This window comes from Zonotrichia leucophrys, chromosome 5 (assembly GCF_028769735.1).
Source record: "Zonotrichia leucophrys gambelii isolate GWCS_2022_RI chromosome 5, RI_Zleu_2.0, whole genome shotgun sequence".
NCBI classification, from domain to species: Eukaryota; Metazoa; Chordata; class Aves; order Passeriformes; family Passerellidae; genus Zonotrichia; species Zonotrichia leucophrys.
Window position 1 is genome coordinate 53,496,184 of NC_088175.1, and position 26,548 is coordinate 53,522,731.

A 26,548-nucleotide genomic window follows, 5' to 3' on the forward strand; every position below is an offset into this window, starting at 1 on the left:
GTTGTCACATTATCACTGTTTGTTACTTGAAAAAACTACTCAGAATTACCTGATTCTGTTAGTTAAATCTTCAGGCTTTTGTGCTGGCCCTCATAGTGTCAAAGTACTTTTCACAAAAGGTTAATTTTCACAAGTGGTTTTATTTGTGATGTCCTATTTTAAACAGCATGCAATAAGGACATGTTGCATGAACTGTAAAATCACTGAAGGACTTGACCATGCATTTAAGCATTAGTGAATTCACTGCTGTTTCTTGTATGCTTAAAGTCAATCATGTATTCCATCAATTTTTAATATAAAGAAGTTATCTCTTTTCTTTGGGCCTTGCAAAATATGGGTAGGATGAGTTTGAATATATGTGCTTGTGTAATTACAGTGCATCACTTTTATCCACCTTTGAGCAATTTCTATGTATAATTTAACTTTAAATTATAGTAATTTCACTAGAAATTTAATGTGTTAATTTAAGAAAACGTACCTCTATCATGAAAATCTCTCTGCTTCATTGCAATACTTTTATTTTTTGACAGCATGTCAGATGATGAACAGGAAAGTGGATGTGATACAGTGGATGGTTCCCCAAGCTCAGACTCCTCAGGACACGACAGCCCCTTTGTGGAAAATGGCTTTGTAGACAATAACAATAAAAATAAGGAAGCAAGAGCCTCAGTTAACCCTGAAACCAAATCAACTGTTTGCACAGTAGTGGTACCACCCATGAGACTTGAAAACAGGTTACATCTTGAGGAACAGATGGTGAATACAGGTAAGTTAGTTCAGGTGTTTTTCTATGCCAGTAGATAAGAATAGAAGTTTTAGTATTTATTTATTATATACATATATATATATATATATATACATACACACACACACATATATATATACACATACACACATATATATATATATACATACACATATATATATATATATATGTGTGTATATATATGAATGAAGATTTTGATCTACTCATACAACTGCTAATCTGTAGTAACCACTCCTAAACAGTGCTGGGGTTTGACTTTAATTGGTGTACTGTATTATTATTTCTCCCTCCATGCCTAAGCAAATGAAGCCTTGTCTAACTTTTGCCAGAAGAGAACAGTGCCAACAAAAGCATAACATTGTTTATTTCTTCCCTTGGAAGATGCTCCGTGCCAGCCACTGAGGAAGGGTCGCTCTGTCCTGGGGAGATTAAACCAGTCTTGTGTGGTGGGGAGCCGTCAGCAGAAAGTGGCATCAGCATTCCATCAGCACCATGGCAACTTCAGCCAGGTATGTGCACTCACACCCAGCAAGCCCCAGACAGCCCACAAGCTGAGTTCCAAACTGAGCGCTCACAGTTTCACTCACTGTCCGTGGCAGCTGCAGGTTTTCAGCAGCTTGAGTAAAGAAGTGTTCAAATCTTGAAAAGTGGATTTCAACTTACTGGGCAAGTCATAAGTATCTTTTGTTTTGGGTAATTATCTTTACACAGCTGACTCTATTTTAAAAAAAAAATAACAGAAAAGCCACGCTGGGAAAATTGTCAGTGCTTGCACTATATCAAAACGCCAGACAAAAAGAAAAATATGTTAGCATTTGTTATTCCTACATCCAAATGCTAAAATACTCATAGTGTGCAGTTAAAATCTGCAGCTGTATGGCAGTGTTGTTCTGTCAGTAGTGTGCATGAAAATCTTTTAGTTTGAGTGTCCAGAGGTGAGATATAGCTCAGCAAACCCAACTATTTCTTACCTTTGCTGCCAGGTAATGAAGCTGGAGGGGAGATGAGACTGTGATTGTAGTTCCATCCTATGTTAGAAGATACCTAAAGCTAATTTAAAAGTTACTTTTATCATTGCCCAACAACACAGCAAATGTGTCTGCTGTGGCTGAGGACTGAAGCTCAAACGTGACATCAAGCTTAAGCCCCTTTTAATTAATTATCTTGGAGCTGTGGCTGCATTGAGCTTTTGGTTAGATAGCTGGAGGTGCATTAATGTTAGAGCAGTACCTGTTTGTGTAAGTCTTACAGAGAAACTGTGAATATTGTCAGTTAAATGCTAAATGAAAGCATGCTATATGTAGATAAGAGGATTTAGCAATAATGAGTTGAATAGTTTAGATTGAAAGAAACATTTGGGTGGGTGACACAGTCTCCCCTTCTGCATGATTATGCAAAAGGATTGGTTTAATTAATTCTAAGCAAACCTTAATATGATCAGCATGGTATTAATTTTTAATCTCTTCAGTGTCTGCAGCTCCTCAGCCTCTTGGCAGAAAGTGTAGAACGTTATTTTCATTACAAAAATTTATGCTGATCCTTTCTTCTTTGGTAGAAGCCCTGTGTAGTTTGAAATCTGCATTATTTAATGGGAGTAATTGATTTTTAGTCTTTTCTCTTTGTAACTGTTAATGATTGCCACATCTTCCTGTGATCATAGACCTAGACTTCTGTTTGCCTAGTTGTCTCAGATATTTTTCAATCCGTTTATTATTTTTCCTGCTCTCCTCTAAAATTTCTCTCCTATTTGTCCTCTTTGTGCCTCATTATGGTGCCCAAACTGAATGCAGCACTTCCAATTGATGCCAAGCCAGTGCTGAGTAGAGTGGAATAAGCACCTTGCTCATGTGATACATGGTATTTCTGTTAAAACAGCCCAGCATGGCATTTTATCCTTTTTTTTTTCCCCTTTGCAAGAGCATTAAAAATAACTTGTGTTCCGTTTTCCATCTCTTATTGTCTGTGCTGCTGCCTAAATAGCTAATGTCTCTTTTTTTTTTTTTGTTCTGTCGAAGCATTAATAATCCCCGTCTCTATATTCCTCCCGATTTTAAGTTGACTAGTTTTAGTGCATTCTCCTCCATTTTTCCCCTCTCTGTGCTCTGTGGATCTCTAAGCCCTGCCTGTTTCTCTCTCTCTCTCTGTGTGTGTGTGTGGCCAGGTCCAGCACTTCTCCTCGGGGCCTCAGGAGTGGAACAACGGCAACTTCGCCCCGCGCCGCCCGCAGCAGCCCCAGCAGCAGCAGCAGCAGCCTTTCCTGGTGGGCACCGTGGCCAGCCACGCCTTCTCCCTGCCCCAGGGCAGCCCCAGCCACCTGCCAGGCAGCTCCCACCTGGCTGGGCAGCCCACCTTGCTGCCCTACGCCTCCCCGGCGCCCGTGGCGCACCTGCTGGCCTCGCCCTGCGCGTCGCGGGCGCTGCTGCAGCACCCGCCCTACGGGCTGAGCCACCCGGGCAACGGCATCGTGCACCAGGTGCCCGTGGGCATCAACCCCCGCCTGCTGCCCTCGCCCAGCCTGCAGCAGACTCAGTACAAAGCCCTCTTCCCGCCCCACTCGTACGTGGCCGCCTCGCCCGCCGCCTACGCCGCCTTCCCGCTGAGCCCCAGCAAGCTCGGCCAGTACCCCTTCATGTGAGAGCTCGCCCCTGCTCAGGAGCTCTGGCCGGAGAAGGAACGTGGTGTTTGTTACGTATTTAGCCATGGCACAACAGGAAAATTATTTTTTTGAATCATGTAGACTTGGGTGCAATTTAAACAACTCTGAGCTTTAAAAAAAAAACAAAAAAAAAAAAAACAAAACAAAAAACAAACTCACTTTTAATGTGTTTTGCACATTTGGTATAACTTGTCTTTGGTCATGTTATCTTCTTATATAGTAACTTTAGACAGGTGACTTATGGGAGCAGAAATCTGGTTTTGCTCCTGCTATTTTTTATAAAATTGCCTTCTAACTAGTGCAAGACACGTCTACATTTGGGAAGCCATTCAGTGTACAGAACTAGAGCAACAGATGCACATGTGTCAGCAGTACAGGTGTGGAAGTAAACTCGTTTGTGTTGCGTATCTTGGTGTTTAAATGTTGAGTCACTTATCTAAAAGTTGAGCTGTTGTTCTTCACATTGCATGTGTCTTTTGCATGGGCAAAGAAAAGGCCTAAACATTGCTCTTAAATGTTGTTGTCCTAATAATCTCAGCTGCATTGTAAACTGTTCCCACACATAGTGCCTTAAATATTTGAGGTTGTTAATGTTATTACTTATATATAAATGTTGAGGACTGCAGCACTTAAAAATTCAGATCTGCTGATTTTTTGATAGCGTAATGCTCATTTTGGGTTTTGTGTGGTATTATTTTAGTATTGGGTGTATTTTCCTGATTGAGAAGGCAGCATGTTTTGCTGTAGCTGAATTTTGCTGTCTTTTTTTTCCCCCCCAGAATGATCTAGCTTCAAGACAGGACTTTAGTAGTGCTTAAGGAAAGTTGATTCAGTAGCTATTGAGTAGAAACATGCAAGACAGTATTTCATACTGGTAAATGGAACTGCAATACGACCTAAGTAGTTTATTTTAAAAGTGTTTGTCTAATTGGACATAATAAAATGTTTAGAGGTGAGGTAGGCATGACTGACTAGCTAATGAAAGGAGAAGCCAAGTGCTCGTTGATCCATGATGTGGTTTCATCTTAGCTTGAGCAAACCATGCAGTATTTAATAACTAGTAGCAGAATATTTACTGTTGAAGCTTGAAAAAGATGTGAGTTCTTTGTGTGCAATCTTTCATTTATGCATGGGAGAGATTTTAGTCTTTTTACATGAATAGTATTTGTTTTAGCCTGTTGTGGGTGTTTGCTTATTTAATACATTCCGTCAGGGACGTAAATTACATGCTTTTTGCATTATTATTATTATTATTTTTTTTCTCTCCTTAGGAAGTGTGTCTTTTCGTTTTTTGTTTTGTTCAAATGAAGTTGCTTTTGCAGCACCAAAGACTTAATCATCCATTTCCTATAAAAGGTAGCTACTTTTTCATAGACCTCAAGTATACTGTAGTGTAGAGATGGGATTTATGGAAGGTATTAAGCTGAGGCTGTGTTTTAGCTTATGGGCAAGTAATAAATTGTATCATTTATCTTGAATGTATCATAGATAAGCTGCTATATAATGATTGCCACTTCAGATAGCTGTGAAATTAGGTGATTAACTAGTTCTTTCTTAGCCTTCTAATTTCTGTACAAGTCTAATTACATGAAATAGAAGCTGGGGTTTGGGTTTGGTTTATTTTATTTTTTTTTAATTTTTATTTTGTTTTCATGTTTGAAGTGTCGTAACTACTATACTGTAAATGATGGAAGATGATTGCATATGTTTTTTTGGGGTGTGTTATTTGCATCAGTATTTTATCTCCATTAACTTTGAGCTCATCACTGCATATAAGTGGATGTATTAATGTAACTTAATTTTTTTATGTTTTCATATTGGCATTGTGTAGACACTTAAGAAGCTGCATCTTGCAGGCTTGACTTAACTTTTTTTAAAACAAAATCTGGAATACAATCCTTGCAATGTTGACTGGAATAAGAGTGCAAAGCATTTGAGTTTAACTCTGTCAATAAGCTAATAACTGGTAATCTTTTTCTTTACTCCACTAACACAAGCAGTGTTTTATTTAATGAATGTCTGAATGAAATAAATGTGCCTACATTTGATTTATTTTTTAAGTAATAACTAAAATACAACAGTATTAGAACAAAAAAAAAAAAAGAGAAAATACCAGCAGTACATTTTTAATCACACTGAAAATTAAGAAACGTAATTTTTCCCAAAACTTTCAATGTTTTTAGTAATCAACTCTATGCATTTTGTACAAGTGTGTGTGTATATAAAGTATACATTAGCAACTTAGGAGTATCCTGATGAATTTGAAATCTTACCAACATGTACGTAAAGCCTAAACATGGGGAGTCAAATTGGATGTCCACCTTTACCACTTCAAACTCGTGCTGTTTTTCTGTTCACTCCCTCTTTTTGGTGCTCACTCCATTGCAGGCAATGGATGCACCAAGAACCACCAATGCAAGCAGAGCACATTGATTTTTGTATCCTGGTAACAAAAACCAAACAAACAACAAAAAAACCCCCTGCTTTTTCTTTTTTTTTTTCTTTTTTTTTTTTTTTCCTGGGGCCACGGGGATCATCATGGGTCTGATGTATTTTCTGTCCTTTCTTTTTACTGTGCTTGAGGTTTGGTGCTTGTTGAATTGACACGGTCCTCTGTGTATCACCCCCACAGTGTCCTGCCCTCTGCAGGGAAGGGTTGCTGGAAATGCTCCCCCAAATTAGATCTGCTGCTCTTTCTTTGTATTGTAATCTTAGAAATGTCTGCATTTCAAAGAATGAAATATTTTGGGGGGATCCTGTCACAGCCTAAATTCAACACCCCAGGTGACTTTCCCCCCTCCTCCCGCAATGTACTCTGAGAGAACAGACTCTTGTCACTGCAAGTGTCTGGGGCCCATCTGCAGAAAAAAATAAAAGCTTTCAGGGTGAGGGTCTTTTCTGTGAAAAAAGTCATCCTCTGAGAAGCGTTTTTACACAATACCGTTTTAATGCCTTTTTTAAATAAAACACTGCATGACTATGGAATTGCATATCTGCATATTACTTTAATTTGCAAGGTTTTATATGATGAATTTCTTGTGTTCAGTTTTTAACTTCAGGGTGTTTTATTGGTCAAATATGCTACTGTATTAACTCCTCTTTTTTTTGTTTTAATTTTTAAATTTTCTGTTTTTACTGCTAATTAATGTGGTTTGTGTTAAGTAAAAGTTAAATCACACTGCAAGCTGTAGGAAGACTTGTTCTAGAAACACCCAGTGATAGAGACTTGATTAATGAGGTTGAACTGTTACTGTTTAACAATTTGTAGACTTGTGGCTTTTTTTTTGCTTTGGATTTCTCTGCTACACTAGTTGGCCATGTAGCAATTGCACTGTGCAATATTACAATATGAGGACTGGGAAAATTTTTTATGGATGTAATGTCTCTTACAGTTTGCGATAGTATTTCTTTCTAGTTCTCAGTGATTTAAATGTGACCAAGCCTTCTGTACTTTGTCACAAAAAGCGGGTTTTCCAGGTGACTATTTTGGTGAGTGTCAAAATAAGAATTTATGGTGTATTACTGTCAAGATTCACTTTGAATTAAAATATATATTGCAGCAGATGACTTGTGGTGGCTTTTATTTTGTTGCTGTGTTACACGAAGGCAAAGATGATGAAAATTAATTGAGAGGGCTCTAAAATTCTGATGTGATCATTCAACTGAGCTTCTTTTTGAAATTTTAAATTTTATTAGCTTGCTTCAGAGGGTCTTGAGAAGCCATCTTCAGTGCAGGCACTCCTTTGTTCTGGATGTCCCACTTTGGCAGGCTCAGAGGTGGGTGATGTGGCCCAGATAGCAGCAGACACCTCGCTGCTGCTGAGCTTTGTGCCAAGCTGGTGGCAGCTGCTGCTGCTGCCACAGATGGCCCCACACGGTCAGTGCCTCCAGATGGCCACCTGCGATGGACCAGACATCCATGGAGGGCACATTTGGCCCTGCTGTTGTCAGCCAAATGTGCTCACTCTGCCCTGGGGGTGCAGTGCTTCCTAGACCCCGTGGTTGGGTGGGGGTTTCTGTGCCTGGCACTGTGTTGCAGACAACTTTTATGGAAAATCCTTTCCTTAGGATTTTTCCTCCTGAGAAGCTGAGAGGCCTCAGGGACAAAATGTAAATTTACAAAATGTAAACATTGATTATCTGCTGCTGTGGGATGCAACAGGTGTTTCTGTGATTGGCTCATTTTGGATGTTTCTAATTAATGGCCAATCACAGCACAGCTGGCTCGGACTCCATCTGAGACAGAAGCTTTGTTATCATTCGTTTCTATTCTTAGCTAGCTCTCTGATGAAACCTTTTCTTCTATTCTTTTAGTATAGTCTTAATGTAATACTCATCATAAAATAACAAATTAAGCTTTCTGAAACATGGAGTCAGATCTTCATCTCTTATTTCATCTAAGAGCCCCTGTGAACACGGTCACAGCACTGTTCTAGGGTCAGTCAGAAATGAAATGTGGAAGGCTGAAATGACAGTGCAGTGTATTTTTGATGTCAGAATAGTTCAGAGTTGACAGAAAGCTTTAAAGTGCTAAGTGTAAGGATCAGATGAGATCTGATGAGGATCAGATGGTGCTGATGTGGATCTGTCACGGTGCTGCAGTGCAGTTGGTCACAGTGTCTGCAAAGCTTTTCCTGCAGCTCTGTGCCTCGGGTGATTTGCCTCTGTCCAAATTCTGCAGACACCTGTGGCTTCAAAACCTGCTTCCTTTCCCTTCTTTACAGCTATCCTCGTGTATTGTTGACTTTTAAATGCATGCTGGTGTCTAGATCCCACTTTTCCCATAGCAGACAGGGCCTCTGGCTCGGTGCATTTCACACTCTCACTTCTGGCAGCATCTAACAAAGAAGGAATGGCAAACTGAGCCTTTCAAAGTGAATTCTCTGCCTGTGAAGTCCTTTCTGTTCGTGCTTTCTGTTAGTAATGATGTCCAACTATCCCCTGTGTTCTTTCCCATCCTGTGCACAGGGAGTTATGTGTAAGTCATCCTCCTCTTTAACTGTCTTCAGGATGACAAACACTGCTTTGAAATTGGGTATTTTCCCTGTCACTAAATGCAAAGTACATGCTTGTACTGCAGTGAAGATGGCAAATTCATTCAAGGAAAACCTTCCAGAGCCAATGGGGCTGTCACATGCAGGGCTGAGGGGCTCAGTGAATGAGCCTGGCTTTCCAGCTGGGCAGGTGGAGTCACACAGCCCTGGAGCTCATGCACACTGCCAAGTGTCGGGTTTATCGTTTGTTTGAAGGGCCTGGAAAGGCCCGGAGTGGCCTTGGGACAGCCCGCGTATCGAAGGACGAGAAGAGGCTTCAGTTCTTCTTTCGGTTTTTATGTTTATTAATTGTTTATCTAAAAGATGTTCTTTCAGCCCGACAGAGATCTGCTCAGCAGTCAGCCATGAGCACACTGTGCTGCCCTCCGGGCAGCCACATATCTTTATACCCATTGTTACGTGTACAATATTTATCATTTTTCCCCAATACCATTTATTCTTATTACCCGGTGCACTTTCAGTAATAACCAATCCAAAAGTGCCACCATCACGAAAGAAGATGGAGGAGAAGAAGAAGAAGAAGGACAGGACACACCCCAATTCCTCCATCTTACTTCTCTAAACCCCCCTGTACAGAAATCCTAAACCCTGTGTCTCACCCTCTAATTAACTAATCCCTTCACCATTCACCCCGGTGAAGTCCTCCTGTCCTCAGGACTGAGGTCCTGAGATCCCACAGCCAAGCTCCTGCAGGGGGCTGAGGCAGCACAAGTGGAAGTTTTGGGAGGGCTGTGGGCAGTGCTGCTCCCCACTGGAGAGGGAAAGGTTCATCAGGGGCTGTGTGAGCAGGGCAGAGCTCTGGGAGCAGCAGGAAAAGGCTGCAGCCCCTCCTGCCTCTCCTGCCCTGCTGAGCAGGAAGGCTCATTAAGTCATGGGGAAGGTTTGAGGGTGATTAATGTTAATTAGGTCTTCCTGCTTCCCACCTGTAGGAAGGAAGTTGCATTTTCTCTCTCGGGAGAGGTGGGTTTGTGCTCTAAGCAGGTTCAGATAATTCTACCTGCCCTTGTCGTGGGGAACAGCACTGAGTATGTTTTGTTAGAATAATAGAGCTTTATGCTGTGGGGATGAAGTACACATTTGGATGGATTCTTTTCAGACTCTGAAATGGCGGGTTGGGAGAATCTACAGCCTGTTGGCAGAGATGCCTGGAGGCTGGACTCCATTCTGTGCTTGAATTTTCATATTTTCATTTTCAAGTGTCACTGCCTGACCACAGTCACTTCTCATCCATGAATGAAATCCTCATCTTATGGGATCCCTCATAAGAAGAAGCAAGATTTGGGATGCTTGCAGTAGGTCCAGTGCAAGCAAGGCAATTTTGCATCTGGAAAAAAAAACCAAAACAACCCAAAGAGGATTAGAAAAGTTAAATTCAGGAAGTGAAACCTTAGTGTTTTTTCACTAGCTGTATAAGATCCATTCCTCATTCTGGAAAATACACATTTTTAAAATCCTTTGAAATAACTCAATCTGCTACTTGTATTTTCTACATAATACTTGCACACACACACCCTGTAATGGAAAATTAAGAGAAAACCATAATGCTTGAGAGCTAGACTGAAAAAAGTACTGTGAAAATTAACTTATTGATGGCTCTATTACAAAGTCGAGTTCTGTCAAAACCTAGAAAAATAGGAGAACGATGAAATGAGGTTTGTGCCAGCAGAGGGCCCCGCACTAAACGTGCTGGCCCTGGATTGAGCAGAGTGATGAGCAAGCTCCATTTCACTATAATAATAATAATCACAAACTGCCATCTTTGCTCCGGATAATCGCTGGCACTCATCAAGGGGAAGCTAATTTTGCACGGAATGAATTAGTGATTTGGGGGGGGGAAAGCAAAGCGGTGGAAATGGGACAGCATAATTGCTTTGGTGACACCAGTCGGATAAATGTGTAATTATGGGTTCTCAGGGCTGTGGATGCTGCCAGCGCCTGGGTACCCGGGTGTCAAGCTGTGGCTGGCCCATGCTGAGGTTTGCTCGCCCTCAAACCTGACTTCTAAGAATTTCTCAGCACGACAGCTTCCATCAGAGCGGAGTTTGTGGGAGGCTGGGGCGGCTTTCCTGCGTGTAAGCACTGCTGCAGCCTGTCAGGAGCGGCTCTGGGGGTCCTGCAGCTGTGCCCCAGAGCCGCCCTTGCACCGCTCCTGCTCCCACCATCACCCGCAGGCACGGGCAGCGGCCGCGAAAGAGTTCATGGATGCAGTTCAGCAAAGAGACGCTGCCAGGATAAGGAATTCCGGCTGCTTCTGCTGCAAACAGGACCTGGAGAAAACGCTAAATGGAGTGCCCAGTGCCGGGTGTGAGGCAGCAGCTGGGCTGAGCCCTCTGCTGTCCAGAGCACATCTCTAGGGTGCGCTTCGTGTCGTACCGTAAGGCAGAACAGAGAGGATCCTCCCTGTCCTGGAGCTTCCCTGCGAGCCTGGGTGTCTGAGCCCCGTCCCGGCCAGGCAGGGAGCGATGGAGCACCAGAGAAAACCTCTCTGTGTTTGTGCACAGCGGCTGGCTGAGCACGCAGCTGCCACTTCGGTCACCTCCTGCGCTACCCTCGAGCTCCTTTATCCCCAGAGCTGCTGCTGCACTCGCAGAAATGCTGCCAGGGATGCTCGGGCTGCTTTGCCGGGACGAGGTGCTGGCTGCTGTGCCTGGGATAACGAGGGACATCTCTGGACATGGCCCGGCCCGGCCACTCCCAGCTCGGGACATCAGCGAGCGCAGAGTCACTTCAGCCTGGCCGTGTCGCAGCACCGCCGCTTGCACCCAAAGGTGGTGCGGGGCACACGGGGAGGTGGCACATCCCCGAGAGCCGCTGTCCACCGGGGACGGGTCAGGACCGAGTGACACATCCCCGGGACCGAGTGACACATCCCGAGAGCCGCTGTCAGCCGGGCACGGGGCCGTGAAATCCGAGTGACACACCCGGGACCGAGTGACACATCCCGAGAGCCACTCCCCAGGCGGTAAAGAGGCCCATCCCGGAGAGCCGTTGACCGGGCACGGGCAGGACCCAGTGCCCCCAGACACCCGGGCCACCAGTGACACATCCCCGGACCCAGAGACCATCCCGGACCAGCCCCCATCCCGGACCGACACGTGGCCCCATCGGACCCAGTGCCCCATCCCAGGACCCAGTGCCCCATCCCCGAACCCAGTACCCCATCCCAGGACCCAGTGCCCCATCCCAGGACCCAGTGCCCCATCCCGGTACCCAGTCCCCCATCCCAGGACCCAGTGCCCCATCCCAGGACCCAGTGCCACATCCCCAGACGCCGCTCCCCGCTCCCGGCCCCGGGGGCTGCAGAGGGTCCCCGCGGGCGGCCCCGGCAGCGCCGCCCCCTCTCCCGCCTCCCCACGCTCGGAGGGCGGGGAGCGGGGCTGGCGCTAGAGCCCTTTGTGGGTGTCTGGCTGGCTGGGCGGGTGCAGCTCGGTTCCCCGGCAGCCGGGCCGGGCGGCGCTGGGCGGGCAGAGCCCCGCGGGCGGCATGCGGGGCCCCCGCTCCGCCCCCTCGGCCGCCGCCCGCCTGCGGAGCCGCCGCTCCAGAGCCCGGCCGGCCATGGGCAGCGCTGCCCGCTGAGCGCGGCCGTGCCAGGCGCGGGGATGCGGCGGGCGGCAGCGCCCGGCCCAGCGCCCCCGCGCAGCGCCCGGCCCGCGGGACGAGCAGCAGCAGCAGCAGCAGCAGGAGGAGGAGGAGGAGGAGCGGGCCCGGCCGTGCTGCTGCTCCTGGCCCTGAGCGCGGCCGGACCGCCGAGCGCCCGCGCCCAGCCCGGTAAGCAGCAGCAGCAGCAGCAGCGGCAGCGGCAGCAGCAGCGCGGGAGATGCGCGGGAGATGCTCCGAGCAGCATCGCCCGCACCGGGAGCCAGCCCAGCCCGTGCCGGAGGGATGCGGGAGAAGGCGAAGCGTGCCCGGTGCCCGGTGCCGCCTGCTCTTTGTCTGCCGCATCCCGTTCCTAGCGAGGCGCTCTGTGCGCCGGGGATGCTGCTCGGGGTTTGTGCCTTTGCCCGAGACAGCCAGCGCTGCCTGGCGCATTCCCGATGGGACGGGATCCTCGCTCCTTGCACGGGCACAGGCTTTTGTTAAATCCATTCTGGTGGTTCTCTGTGTGTGTGTGTGTGGGGGGAGGAGGGGAAGATAAGGAGGGGTTAGCAGAGGGCAAGCTGTGCTGAGATCTGAGCGAAAATCTCAAATGCAGCTGAAAGAAAGCTCCGACAATTTCTGGGTTATTTTTTTTCCCCGTTTCTCTGGACTTTTTGAGCCGGGCAGTGTCCTGTGCTCTCCAGACTTCTCGGTGACCTCAATGCAGAAATGGTTACTGTTGCTGGCAGTTATTGTGTGTGCCAGATCGAGATGCCAAATATAATCCCGAGGCTATGCTAAAAGAGGCTAAAATTGATATCGGGCTAGATTATTCCAATGGTTTAAGAAAGGGCTAGGTGTGTGAGTCCACATTTTGAAGCTGTTAACAGGAATGTTCATTAATTGTATGCTATTGGTGTCAGTTTTACAGCCATAACATAATAAGGTTTGTCATCTGCAGGTTGTAGGTTGGTGGAACAGTGCCTCTCTCTGCATTACTTGTGCTGGGCATGTAAATGCCACAGTCTGATTTACCTCTGTGACACAATGATCAGAGCAGTGGCTGATTTTTTACCTTTGCTTGTCAAATCTGTCTGGATTTCTCAAGATCTCCTGCACCACACCTGAGTTATGAGATGTGCTCCTTCCCTTGGAGGCAGCCAGGCTCTCAGAGCTGAGGTGTTTCTGACAATGCAACAAGACACCTCTCCATGCTCCAGGATGAGATTCAGGAGCAGGATGAAATAATATTAATTAATATTAATAATATTCTGTTTCTTCCTTTGTGGTCTGCGTGTATTTATGGCACAGCCATGATCTCATTTGTAAGTGAAGAAAACTCTGTATTTGTAGGTATCTCATAGCCAAACAGCTTGGAAAAGAGAAAAAGGGGTGAGAAGCAACAACAGCACCAAGCCAAAGTGCATCATCACAGTGTGCACAGCCCACACAGTGGAAAATGCTGTCACTGATAGGCTTTGCTTGGGAATTTCAGATTATTGGGAAGTTACACTGAGATACTAAACATAATTTGTTGTATTTGATAGCTTTGAGCCCTGCAGCTGAAATTGCAAATAAAACTTTACTATTCCTGTGCCGTGTTGATCACTAGATATGGTTGCTGAGCTGCATTAATTGGATGTCAATTAACCTTGAAAGCTCTGCCTTCCAGAGCACATGCAGTGCTGCCTCCCGTTGAAGTCAGGAGCAAAATGTGGTAGAGCCAAATTTTCAGTCAAGAACGTAATTTGTGCCTAAGAATGTTTATAAAGAGCAGCCCAGGCCTGGATTTCTTTTAAGCAAAAGTGGTTTTACTCATTTTGGTCATGACTACAGGGATGTGTGTGATGGATAGAGCTGATCTACTGCCATGGAGTCCAAGTGGTGATGGAGGATGCAGCAAACACTGGAGCAGCACTTGTCATGCACCATTTCTACTCCAGCTTCTCCTCTGGGCAGTGTTTGCCTCTCTGGGTGAATTCTGTCTGTACATGTGCACACACTCGTGGGTAAATGCTCCAGTCTTCTTTTGGGTTTGTGTGCAGCATTGCAGTGTGTGAAGACAAAGCAGGGGACCAGGAAGGAGCATGGAGGGCAAAACCTGTTTGAGTCTGGTGCTGCTGCTGCTTCAGGAGACAACTCAAATTTCTCCTGATCTCTGAGATCAACCATATTTCCTTGGACTTCAACAAAAAATTGAACACAAAGGGCAACAATCTCCTCGAAGAGAGATCCTGGCAGGATGAGCATTCAGTTTCTAGCTGTTGGGCTCAGAGGGATTGGTTATCTCTGTGTGAAGGGCTCAGTGCCCTGGGACACTTTCACCATGGACTACAGAGTGATTAGGTTTCAAACATCAGATGAGAAGTTTTATTTGTAGTTTTACAGGTATTTTATGCTCCTTTAGCTGGGTGCATGCCCAGTGACATGCAGAGTTAATAATTAATTTCCACAGTGTGTCACCCCCAGGACCACTGCTTGAGTTCAGGTTGAAAACAAGGTTACATTGCCCACCATGAATCAGGATTACAGAATGCCAGGCAAAATGGTCATTGAACATCTGTAAAGAGAAAAAGTAACACCGAAGAGAGGATTGAGTTTGACTGACTCCAACAGTGACCACACCATTTTCCCGGAAAGCAAGGGCACAGGTTGGAATGGCAGCTGTTGAAAGCTGATCTGGTGTTGCTGGAGCATCTCTCAGCCAGTGTCACCATGGTTTGGGTAAAGCAGAGGGAAAGGCACATTGCTCATGCTTGTGCTGCTCGTGAGATTGATCAGCTAATCAGAGGCACTGCAGTGGGGGGCCCGTGGAAATAAAGTTTTCAGAAACAATAAACCAAACCTTTTACATTTTGAATCACCCTTTCTGCTTGCTCGTGGAGGCTGCTTGAGTGATAAACTTGTCAGGGAAAGGTCCATTTCCCCCTGTGCTGGCTGAGCACCAGCACAGCGAGACCTCACCTTAATTAACAATGATTTCACAAACAATAAGGACACCTCCAGCGCCGGGGCTGCTTCTCCCAGCTGGAGCTGTGATTGAACAACTCACAGAGTGCTCTGTGCCAGCTGCTGGATTGCCAGAGCCACCTCCCACAGGCCACAGCTCCCGATGGATGGCAGCTCCTGAAACTGCCCAAAAAGCACCAGAATTGGTGCATCTGGGAGTGCAGGGGCTGCTGTCCTCACTGCCCAAGGGCTGTGAGCACATGGGGCACACAGTCCTTCCCTCGATCCAGCTCTGTGGAAAGGGAAAAGGACACAGGAGAAGGATAAGGACACAGGAAAAGGATGAGGGCACAGGAAAAGGATGGACACGTAGGAGAAGGATGTGGACATAGGAAAATGATGAGGGCATAGGAAAAGGATGAGGACACAGGGAAAGGATGAGGACAGAGGAAAAGGATGTGGACACAGGAAAAGGATGAGGGCATAGGAAAAGGATGAACACACAGGAAAAGGATGAGGACACAGGAAAAGGATGTGGACATAGGAAAAGGATGAACACATAGGAGAAGGATAAGGACGTGGGAAAACGATAAGGACACAGGAAAAGGATGAACACACAGGAAAAGGATGAGGACACAGGAAAAGGATGAGGACAGAGGAAAAGGATGAGGACATAGGAAAAGGATGAAGACATAGGAAAAGGATGAGGACACAGGAAAAGGCATCCATCCATGTGTTGAAGTTAGTCCAGCATTATAAGATCAGATCATCAGACTGTCAATGGTTTCCAATGTACGGATCACAGAGAAGATATGCGTGAGACACTGGGCCTGTGAAGAGCAGTGAAAGCCCAGTCTGACTCATGGAAAAAGGATGAAGACGTGGGAAAAGGATGAGGACATAGGAAAAGGATAAGGACACAGGAAAAGGATGAGGACAGAGGAAAAGGATGAACACATAGGAGAAGGATGAGGACACAGGAGAAGGATAAGGACATGGGAAAAGGATGAGGACAGAGGAAAAGGATGAACACATAGGAGAAGGATGAGGGCACAGGAAAAGGCACCCTCCATCTCCCGTGGTTGCTCTCCCCAGTTCCCAGTCCAGCATTTTGCAAGATCAGCGGTCTCAGACTGGTCATGTTGCTCTTCCAATGTACTGATCACCCCAAGAGAGCAAAATGCGTGCAGACACCTCGGGTGCCCTGTGAAGGAGCAGTGAAAAGCCCCAGTTCTGCCTCATTTCAGTCAAATCATCAGGGATCTGCAGCAAGGGCCGGAAATGGGCTGCCAGGGCCACTCAGGAAGGTGCTTTTTTGGCAGGATTTGAGGTTTTCATGGATGTGCTTGGCACAGACCCTCCAGCCATGAGTTACCCTCTGCCACTGCATTCCTGGATCTGAGCTGATGCTGAATAATTAGCTGACGGTAAATAACTCTATCCACACAGCCAGAGAATGCTCTGAATTCATACACACTGAAACCCTCCTGATGAAGCTCCATAGGTGTTTCCTGATGTTCTCCATAGATAAGACAAGCAAGTAGCTCAGAGTAGATGGAAGGGCGTCCATGTTTTTCCTGTAGGGAATGCTGACTGGCTCTTTATGGTAAAGGGACTTTACAATCTTATTTTCTGACGTGTTCACTCACCCAGGAGTGTGTTGCATGCTCCTAGTCTTTACTGGGCTGTTTTTTAAAAACATTTCACACTTGCTTGAGGTCAGGCCAATGAACAAGAGGAAGGGGACTGTGAGTAATTCTCTGTTTATGGTATTTTCTTAGCCGTGTGGGAAAGGTTGTTTCTGCTGCCGGTAAATATCGGGAGTGTTTGCAGATTAATTTCATTCAACGTCCAAACATGTCAACATTTCATTAAAAAAAAGAAATAAGGATTTTGGTGGTTATTTACTGTTCTCACTCCATTCTGCTGAGTCCAGTGGAGGAGCTGCTGTGCTTTCTGGACTGGCCTGCCTTTTACTGCTAAGCCAGCAAGGTGGGATAGCACTGAGGGGCTTTGCACAGGGCATTTCTCAGCTCAAACAGCACACAGAAAAACTCCCAGTGAGGGTATTTAATAAATATTAACTAGATATTAATCTAGAATATATAATATAGAATATAATATATATTATATATCTAGAATATATATCTAGTTATATATTCTAGATATATAATCTAGAATATATAACTAGATATATAATATATTATATATCTAGTTATATAATCTAGATATTAATCTAGAATATATAATCTAGAATATATAACTAGATATTACATAATATATAATATCTAGTTAATATCTATTAACTAGATATTAATCTAGAATATATAATTAATCTAGAATATTAATATATAGAATATATTAATTAGATATTAATATATAATATATATAATATAATATAATATAATATAATATAATATAATATAATATAATATAATATAATATATTCTAGATATAATCTAGAATAATATATAAAATTAATAATATTATATATAATATGATATTATATACATTATTTTATTATATTATATTATATATTCTATATTGCATTTATATTATATTATATTATATTATATTATATTAGACATTAACTAGATGTATAATTAATTATATAATATATAGTTCTACATTTAATGTAATATAATATAATGTAAAATTAATAATAATAATATATTTAAATAGTGATTACTTTTTGGAGATATATACAGCACATATAGCAAAATGTTACACACATTTCTTCTTGATCTGGAGGTTAAATCAGAAGAAATACTTTTCTGCATTCTGAGGGCAGGAAGAAAAAAGGAAAAATGAAAGAGGAAAACAATAAAACCTCAGACTCATAAGACAGTGCCCTTTCCATGATTTCTCCACCGTGTTTTCCTGTGGGATGAAAAACTGTCCACAACACCTTGTCTGTCATTTTACCACCTGTTAGCAACCTTTTTAGGGAACTGATCCGCTCTGAATGGGAGGAGCAGGTGGCAGAAATGGCAGCAAACTCAGGGTAGGGCTGCAAACACCCAGCCCCAGTGTGGGCCTCCAATTTTCAGGTGTTATCAATCATCAGGTGTGGTGCATCAGCAGGGGAGCAGCTGCAGCTCTTCTCCTGAAATTTCTCCTGAATTGCCCTCATGTGCCTGCATTTTCCTTGTTATGGCTGGAAAGGGGTTTTGGCTGCTCTCTGGCAAAGCCTTTTTGCTGAGACACCCTCTGGGCTGTGCTTTCCTCAGTGCTCCTGCGGATGGGTGAAAGGATGAAAACCTTCCTGGAGGGAGCTTGCCTTCCATCTGTAATCCCAGGTAATAATCATAAATGTAAATAATAATAAAAACAAGCAGCAGAATTGTCCTGCACCACTCTGCTGCCCAGGGATGTGATGGTCTCACTGCAGTGTCTGCAGCTGGAAAGGTGTGAGAAGGCTTTGAGGAAATTGGTGCCCTGCCTTTGAGAGGTATGGATTCCGTAAATTAAACCTGGTGGCGTTCCTAGCTGGGCCAACATGAGATTGGTGCATAAATGCACATTATTTACAAGGCTGAGAGACTGATTTTTAAGTGTTACCAAGACAAGAAAAAAGCTAAATGCATAGAAATTAAAATGTCAAACCCACCCCTGCAGGTTCCAAAGGAATGGGAAGCAAAGACGTTTTGGTTTTCTGTGCTGTTTCTTATACAATGAAATAACTGACACCAGCATGATATTTTGGCAAATGATGTAAAAATGGTAAGAAAAGAGTTGGAATATGGAAGTTTGCCTGAGGAAGCAGTTTCTTAGCACATAGTTTGCTCTTTGTTTTGAAAATAATGAAAATGATTTCGCTTATGTGATGTTCTTTGTCACTCAAGTTCTGAAAAACTGATTTAAAGGAAACCATTACAGACTTGATGAGTTCTTCCTTTGTGTGGCTTTCTTTTAATCTGATGAGTAGCTTTGGCAGATGAATGTGTCAGTAGTGAAAAATTGGATTTTTGTAGGGGTCGTGGCTAATCAGGACAGTTTTCTGTCACGGTCTTTGATGAGAAATTTTAGGGGTAGTTTTCAAAAACTCTTGAAACTGATGGTTTTGGTTTTATTTTGCATATTCTGGTCTGGCTTTCCACAATACTCTAACTTTAAAGTACTTCTGTGATCCTGTGGTCTTGGCTGAATATTTTTAAGACTGCTGCAGGTTTGATTGTTGTAGCTGTCCAGTATTCTCTGACAGGTTTGTCTGAATCTTCTGGTGCTCACCAGTTCTGAAAGTTCTCAAACCCTGATGTGTGGTTTTCTTTGTTTATTTGGTCGGTTTCATTGGGGTTTAAAATTTTTTTTCTGTTTGTTTGTTGTTTTTTTTTTTTTTTTTTTTTTTTTTTCTGTGTGTAGCTGCTGAATTAAATACACATAAAATTAGACTTGAAAAAAATCTTGTGTGCTGTTGGCTGTCAGTCCAGAAACAGCCAAGAGCTCTCATAGTGGATACAACAGGGATGTTTTCAAAGCTCCAGCCTCCTGAATTTGTCAGTGTGTTTCCCTGTGCAAGATTTGGTATCTAAAATGTGTTTGTTGCTGTTCAAAAACAAATGTTTGACTTTATTGGACTAATAGAGCTTGACCTCTAAATTGTCTACAGGCGGTGATCTCTTGCTAAGTAAAATAAGTGGGTGTGTTGACTGGACATTTTATGAGGTGTTCTTTGTGGCTCTCCTGCTATTAAAAAAACCCCCATTATTTTCTATGTACACCTTTCTTTAGGCCATTGAAACACCATAAAAAGATCATGAATTTTATGGTAATTAACATGAAGTTAGTGAGTTATTTTCAAAAGGAAAATAGTGAGTTATTATCAAAAGGAATTTCACCAGATTATCACCTACCAAGAGCTCTTTGTGTTGTACTGAGTGCAGTAAAACCTTTGTTTTACTGGGAGCACAAAAATGCTGCTGACCAGCTGGGGTTACTCCTGAGCACGTGGAGATTTTCCTCCAGTAATCCCATATCCAAAAGAATCAAGAAGTGCAGGCTGGAGAAGGGTGTTGGCTGGCCATAAGAAGGAGTACAGAACACAGGAAAACGTTTTCTGGTGAAACATTTCCAGGCATTTAGGTCACAAAGGAGCCATAAATTTGCCTTCTGAATCGTGTGCACCGCGGGTTTTAGTGGCTGGTGTGGTCAAGCCTGGCCTGTTGCTTTGAGCTCCCAGAGGGTTCCATCAAAGGTTATTTAGAGGTTATTTCTCATCCCTTTCTCCATCCTGGTGCCTCCTCTTGGAGGTGTTTCCAGCCTGGGGTCCCTCTGGAGCTGCAGCCTCCAAGGCCTGGTGTCCCCTATCAGGCGTGATGCAAGTTTTTGTTGTAGTGCTGATCTCCCCACGTGTAAAAGTTGAATTAAGGCCACTCCTGTAGTGCTGCCCATTGAGCAGATTATTCATCTCTGCTTCCAAGACTTACTTTCTTTGTTTTTTTTTTTTTTTGGAACAAGCCTGCTCTGCAGGCTCTGTAATTGAGAGAAGCAAGATAAATGGCTCTGCAGCCCAAGTGCTTCTCCTCTCCTCAAGGAGGCTGCTTAGCAGCCCCAGCCCTCCGTCCCTGCTGCCCCCTGTGACTCTCCCACCCTGGAAAATTGCTCTGCAGCCCTTGTTTCCACATGTGTGCTCTGGTCCTGGGCTGCATCTGCTGGACCTCGTTGTTGCTCGCCTCCCCACCCGTCACCTGGGAGCTTTTATCAGAGAGTTTTGACTTCCCCCTGACAGCAATGTTGGCTGCAAGGCTGTGAATCAGTCCCCACGTGAGTCTATTAAAAGCACTGCTGCTCAATTTAATCATTTAGAGTCTGTTGCATAGGCACTGTATCAATTTTATGTTTTATTAATCAAAATGGGAGATACAAAGTCAAATGCTTGCCTGAAATTTAAGAATGCTAGATCAAAAATTTAGTCTGGTAGAAATGTAAAATGAATTTAAAGTGGCTGATTGTCCATAAAAATTCAATCCTGGGCATTAATTATTCCATCTTCTTTCTGTTCCATCATCAATCAAATCCTTTCTCTGCTAATCCAGTCTATCATTGTCATCAATATCAAAATCTCTATCTGACAGTTTGCCTTTACCCTGTTTAAATGTCACAATATTAGAGAACAAAGGTAAACACAGTTCTTTGTTTGCTTTGTCTCCTGGCACTAGCAATAAGGAGACAATCAACAATTGAGGAAAAAATACCCAACAAAAAATCCCTTATTCCAAACCAGTCAGTGATGCTTCCCTCTCCCTCTGGCTGTAGGGCCCTTCCTTTTGTGATAGTTTAATTTGTTTTGTGATAGCTTTTTTCCTCTGTTTTGCAGCATGGGCCTTGGTGCCCTGGGTAGGAGACCAATGGCATCTTGATATTAATCTCCTTTTTGTCCTCCAAAAGGCCCCAAGTCAGCCTCTGCAATTAATGAAAGCCTTGGAATGCTGGAAGGGAAGCACGTTTAATGCTTATCTGAAATTACACTGCAGCCCTCCAACACGCTGCAGAACACTCATCCCTGCTGCATGGGCTCTGTGGGTTCTCTAAAAAAAAAATCAGAATTAAAAGTAATAGATAATGGCAGCAGGAGTGAGATAATAATGTGTGCAATAGTCAAGGTTTATCAGATATTTAAATATAGCTAATATTTCCAGTTTAATGCAGATAATTAAAGTCACCCCAAAGACATAATCTTACAGGAGTTTCTGTTCTCAGAATTCAGTGTGTTTTCAACAATATTAACTTTAGGCTACAATAATGTAGAACATTTTGCAGAGTCTGTGTAGGACAGATTTCTGCAGCTATTATTGCAACTGTCCAATCAAAGAAATCCCTCTGTATAATTCCTACAATTATTTAACTGCTAATTTGGTTCTAAAATTGTCTTTCTAGGCAATTATTGCTGAAATCAATGCCATCCACTTGTGCACACAGAGCAGAATTCTTAACGTTGTATCCAGCCTAGATTCACTGAATTGGTGGTGAATTAAAGCGCTTGGGTGTTTAATGACTAATTAGGTCTAACCTGGGTTAGGAGAGATTTTCAGAAGGTTTTCAGGATTTTTCTTGTTTGTTCTGTAATAATGACCAAGGAAAAAGGTGAGACTAGTATGGAGAGCATCAAGTGTAGAAGGTGCTCCCCTGAAGTGCAGGCTTAAACCAACTGAAATTTCCATTTTAAGGTGCCCAGCAAGTTGTACTGCTCATCTCTTGAGCCCTTCAGTGGCTGGCACAATGGAAAGAAACACAGTAAGGATTTATCTGGAAGAGGAAATAGCTGCAGAGTGGTGTCTGAATTGTCTGTGTCTTCTTAAAACTGCTTTTCCCCTCAATAAATGGCAGGTCTTTTCAGTAAATATAATTATTAGCCAGACAGCAGAGTGTGAAGTAACCTGCATTAGTTAAACTGCAGTGCTGAGACATCTGCCTCAGTGTGAGTGTGACATTTTCAGGAATGCTGTGAGTTCAGAGTGGTGCACACTTGCTGCTGAATACTGTGGATTTCTCTTTCCAGAAAGAAGAAAGAAATGCAGTGATATGTGTATAAGTCTTCACACTCATTATTTTTTTTTTGCTGTTGTTGTTTTTAAATCCAAATACGTTTTGGTTGAGAGTCAAGACAAGTATATTGGTTCATCCTTCTCTTTTTAGAAAAAAGTTTGGTCCCTCTTGTTTCCTTTGCTTTTGTGGAAATCTAGTTTGGGAGTAATTAACTTGAAAAGTGCATGGATCTCACCTCACATCACCCACCACTAAACTCCCAGTTAAAGAGCAAGTCAAATTGTGTGCCTGAAAGCTGCTGTGAGCAGCAAATTCCACCTTTCAGTATCTTTGTGTGTATCTGGGTGTTTCAGCACATCTTGATAGAAAAAACATGGTTTTGCCTCTTAGGCACTCAATGTGCGCCTCTGCAAACGAAGATTTGTTAGCCACAGAGCACCTTCCTCTTTTTATGGGCTTTTAAATATCAGAACAATGTCATTGTTTCTGTTCAATACTATTTAAACATGGGAAATCTTTTTTAAAAAAAATGGTAGCAATTACAGAATGAGAAGTGATGTCTTTTATTTCTCTAAGAAGGAAGCCCCATCTGAGTAGCACTTGGAATTCTTCTGCTGTATCAGTGCTTTTCCCAGTGATAATATTGGCATTTGTTCTTGTAAATAACTGGAGGATTGCTATTCTAGCTGATGCCACAGTCTCCTTAGGGAAACAACTTTTGATGGCTATTAACACTGCACCTTTGATTTTCATGTCTAAAAGGAGAACATAATCTCAATTTGGATCACAGAAAGGCTTTATATTTAATACATGTGGATTCTTATGACCGAGGTGGCAATATGATATGGGAAACTTTAGAATAAATGGAGTTTTATGCAAGAATTCATATTTTTATTCCTAAAATGAATACTGACAGCTGGAAAACCAAGGGAAGTTCTTCATTTGCTCCAGGGAACCGAGGGTTCCCATCCTGCAGTCACACTGAGCCTGGCCCCAGCAGGGAGGGTGTGCTGCAGGGATCTTTGGGTTCATCTGCAGATTTTCAGCTCTTCTGGGGTTTCCATGCTGGAAATTGTGCTCTGTGTGTGCTGTGCTCTTGTTTTTGTGGGGCTCCTGGTGGTGCCTTGTGCAGGCTGCCCTGGAGCAGAGGCTGGGCAGAGCTAAAGGATAAAGCAGGGATTGATTCAAAGCATCTCCTCCATGGATCCACCTTGGGCAGCACCAGAGCCCAGCCAGGGCTGCACCCAAGATGAACCAAAATGGCCCCAAAATGCAGGAGCGCTCCCGGGCTCTCTCCCTGGGATCAGTTCTGCTCCATTTGCACCTTGCAGTTCATTGTCCCATTCCAGCTTTAGCCCAGGCACTCCCACCCTGCTTGTTTTTCTCTCTGCAGCCCACGGGGTTTGTGCTCTGGGGCTGAGATTGGGATCATTTGTCCTTGGTGCCCAGCTGGAGCAGGAATTGTTTTGTCTCCCTGCTCTGTGCACAGAGCTCACCATCCCTGAATGTGAAGCCCAGACTCACACACTAAAGCAGCACAGAATGTGAAACATATAAAAGTTTATATTTTATAAAAATATAAACCTGAGGCATCGCTGGTGGCAGGTGCTTCCTGCATTGGCTCCAAGCTCGCTGCTCCTCAGGTCCAGCCTGAGTCAAACCCTTCTGGTCCTCCCTGGGGTGTGCAGGACTCTGAAAGGCTTTGGTTCAGCTCAGCCTGGGCCTGGCTGCACAGCTCCTGCTGGCACAGATGACAATTGTGTGCCAGAGATGACATTATGCACCCTTGTTCATACCATCAGCTCTGGAGGATTTGTGCTCTCTGATGAATGTCTGTGCTCACCACACCTGCAGCAGGATTTACATCCAGTCAGCTCAGGCTTCTGCCATCCACACTATTGCACATTTCGCTTCCAAAATGTCCCAAATTGCAGGAGCATCACCAATGCAGAGTCAGTAATACACTCAGGTCTATTATATAGTATAGTATAATATACCTGTATATATATATATATATATACTGTATATATATAATATATATAATATATATAAAATATATAATATATATAATATATAATATATTATATATAATATATTATATATATTATATATAATATATAATATATAATATATTATATATAAAATATCATATACATGATATATAAATATAATATATAATATATATAGTATGTATTTTTATATATATAGTGTGTATATATGTAACATATATACAGTATATATATACTGTATATATATATACTATATATATATATATAATGTATATATATATACAGTATATATAATATACCTGTATATTATAATACAGGTGTGGGATTTTCTGAGACCCCCGTTGTTGGGAGGAAATGGTGAATCTGACCCCATGTTCTCAGAAGGCTAATTTATTATTTTATGATACTATATTATATTAAAGGATACTATACTAAACTATACTAAAGAACACAGAAAGGATACTGACAGAAGGCTAAAAGATGCTAATGAAAACTCATGACTCTCTTTTCAGAGTCTGTCACAGCTTGGCCCCAATTGGCCAGTAAGTAAGAACAGTTCACATGTTGGATAAACAATCTCCAACCACATTCCAAAGCAGCAAAGCACAGGAGAAGCAAATGAGATAATATCTTTTTTCCTTTTTCTCTAAGGCTTCTCAGCTTCCCAGGAGAGAAATCCCAGGCAAAGGGATTTTTCAGAAAATGTGATGGTGACACTCATGGCTCTTGCTGTGCTAACCCGTTTCTTTATGTATTTCTTGGGAAACATGGTCATGGCCAAAAATTCCTGTCTCTAAATCCAGAGGAGAGGGAGGGCCCCAATCCATTTTACTGGATTTCCTTACCTGTGGTTGCTTTTGCTGTGTTAATCCCAGTGTAAAGCATCGAATTTTCATCTTCTATCGCAGACATCTTTTATGGAAAATCCTTTCCTTAGGATTTTTCCTCCTGAGAAGCTGAGAGGCCTCAGGAACAGAATGTAAACAATGATTATCTGCTGCTGTGGAATGCAACAGGTGCATCTGGGATTGGTCTCATCTGGTTGTTTGTAATTAATGGCAACCACAGCACAGCTGGCTTGGACAGAGAGCTGAGACACAAATCTTTATCATTCTTTCCTTTCTAGTCTTAGCTGGCCTTCTGGTGAAACCTTTTCTTCTATTCTTTTAGTATAGTTTTAATGTAATATATATTATAAAACAATAAATCAAGCCTTCTGAAACATGGAGTCAGATCCTCATCTCTTCCCTCATCCAAGAACCCTGTGAACACCATCACCATCTTCACTTTTTCCTGTTAGCTTGGCTTGACTGAGATCCAACAATCTGCGTGGTCCCAGTGCAGCATCCCTGCTCCGAGCCCACAGTGTTTGCCATGCCGGTGTGGCAGCACCCTTTGGGGAGGATTTGCAGCAAAAAGCCAATACAGATCTGCGTGTGCTTCTCCCCAGAGCCACCTGCCAGCCCTGGTGCTCTCTGGAGGCTGCAGGCCACCAGCCTGGTGGTGTCAAACCCCTCCACAACACCCCGAGAGGCTGCTCCTTCCCTGGCATCACAGGGCTCCCTCCACCTTGGCTTTGTGTCTGTGCTTTGACTCAGGCACAAACCTGCTGTGCATTTCTGCATTGATGTTTTTGTCTAATTGTTTTTAATAGCTGTTTCTTTCAGGCCAGCTGATTCGTGCGCTCTCCCTGGCACTTAATTTGGTTTCTGCATTAATTCCGTATCAGGGAGTAATTAGAATAGACAAAGAAAGAATAAGTAGGACTGAAGTTATGAAACAAAGCTGCCATGTGAATTTATTGCCTGTGGTTCTTCGAGACCCAGTCATCTGCTACAACTTCTTTTAATAGCTCCTTCTGACTTTAATGTGATCAAAACAAATGTAGCATTTTGTTCTTGAGTTCCATGTGGATTTCTGCTGCGCAGTGGTTGGCACAGAACCCTCGGAAAGGGTGGGAGCACTGACCCTGTATCCAGCCTGGAATTCCCAAAGCACAGGGTGTGCCCAATACCCAAATTCCCAGGGCAGAGCCTGCCTGCAGCCCTGGGGT

General features: G+C 43.5%; 2 protein-coding genes across 13 annotated transcripts in view; both read left to right on the plus strand.

Moving 5' to 3' along the window:
* Nucleotides 1-6,986, plus strand: part of HIPK3 (homeodomain interacting protein kinase 3) — a 71,869-nt gene extending 64,883 nt beyond the window's left edge. For 7 of the 8 annotated variants that reach the window (XM_064715671.1, XM_064715668.1, XM_064715673.1 and 4 more), the window contains exons 14-16: nucleotides 531-766; nucleotides 1,148-1,275; nucleotides 2,928-6,986. In XM_064715671.1, the coding sequence (XP_064571741.1) occupies nucleotides 531-766; nucleotides 1,148-1,275; nucleotides 2,928-3,401 (838 nt within the window). In that variant the 3' untranslated portion in view covers nucleotides 3,402-6,986. Of the gene's footprint in view, nucleotides 1-530; nucleotides 767-1,147; nucleotides 1,276-2,556; nucleotides 2,624-2,927 lie in introns of all 8 variants that reach the window. The other variant, XM_064715675.1, reaches the window with a different exon arrangement.
* Nucleotides 6,987-11,907: 4,921 nt separating this feature from the next.
* KIAA1549L (KIAA1549 like) overlaps nucleotides 11,908-26,548 on the plus strand; it is a 141,358-nt gene continuing 126,717 nt past the window's right edge. For all 5 annotated transcript variants that reach the window (XM_064715681.1, XM_064715677.1, XM_064715679.1 and 2 more), the window contains exon 1: nucleotides 11,908-12,244. In XM_064715681.1, the coding sequence (XP_064571751.1) occupies nucleotides 12,076-12,244 (169 nt within the window). In that variant the 5' untranslated portion in view covers nucleotides 11,908-12,075. The remainder of the gene's footprint in view (nucleotides 12,245-26,548) is intronic.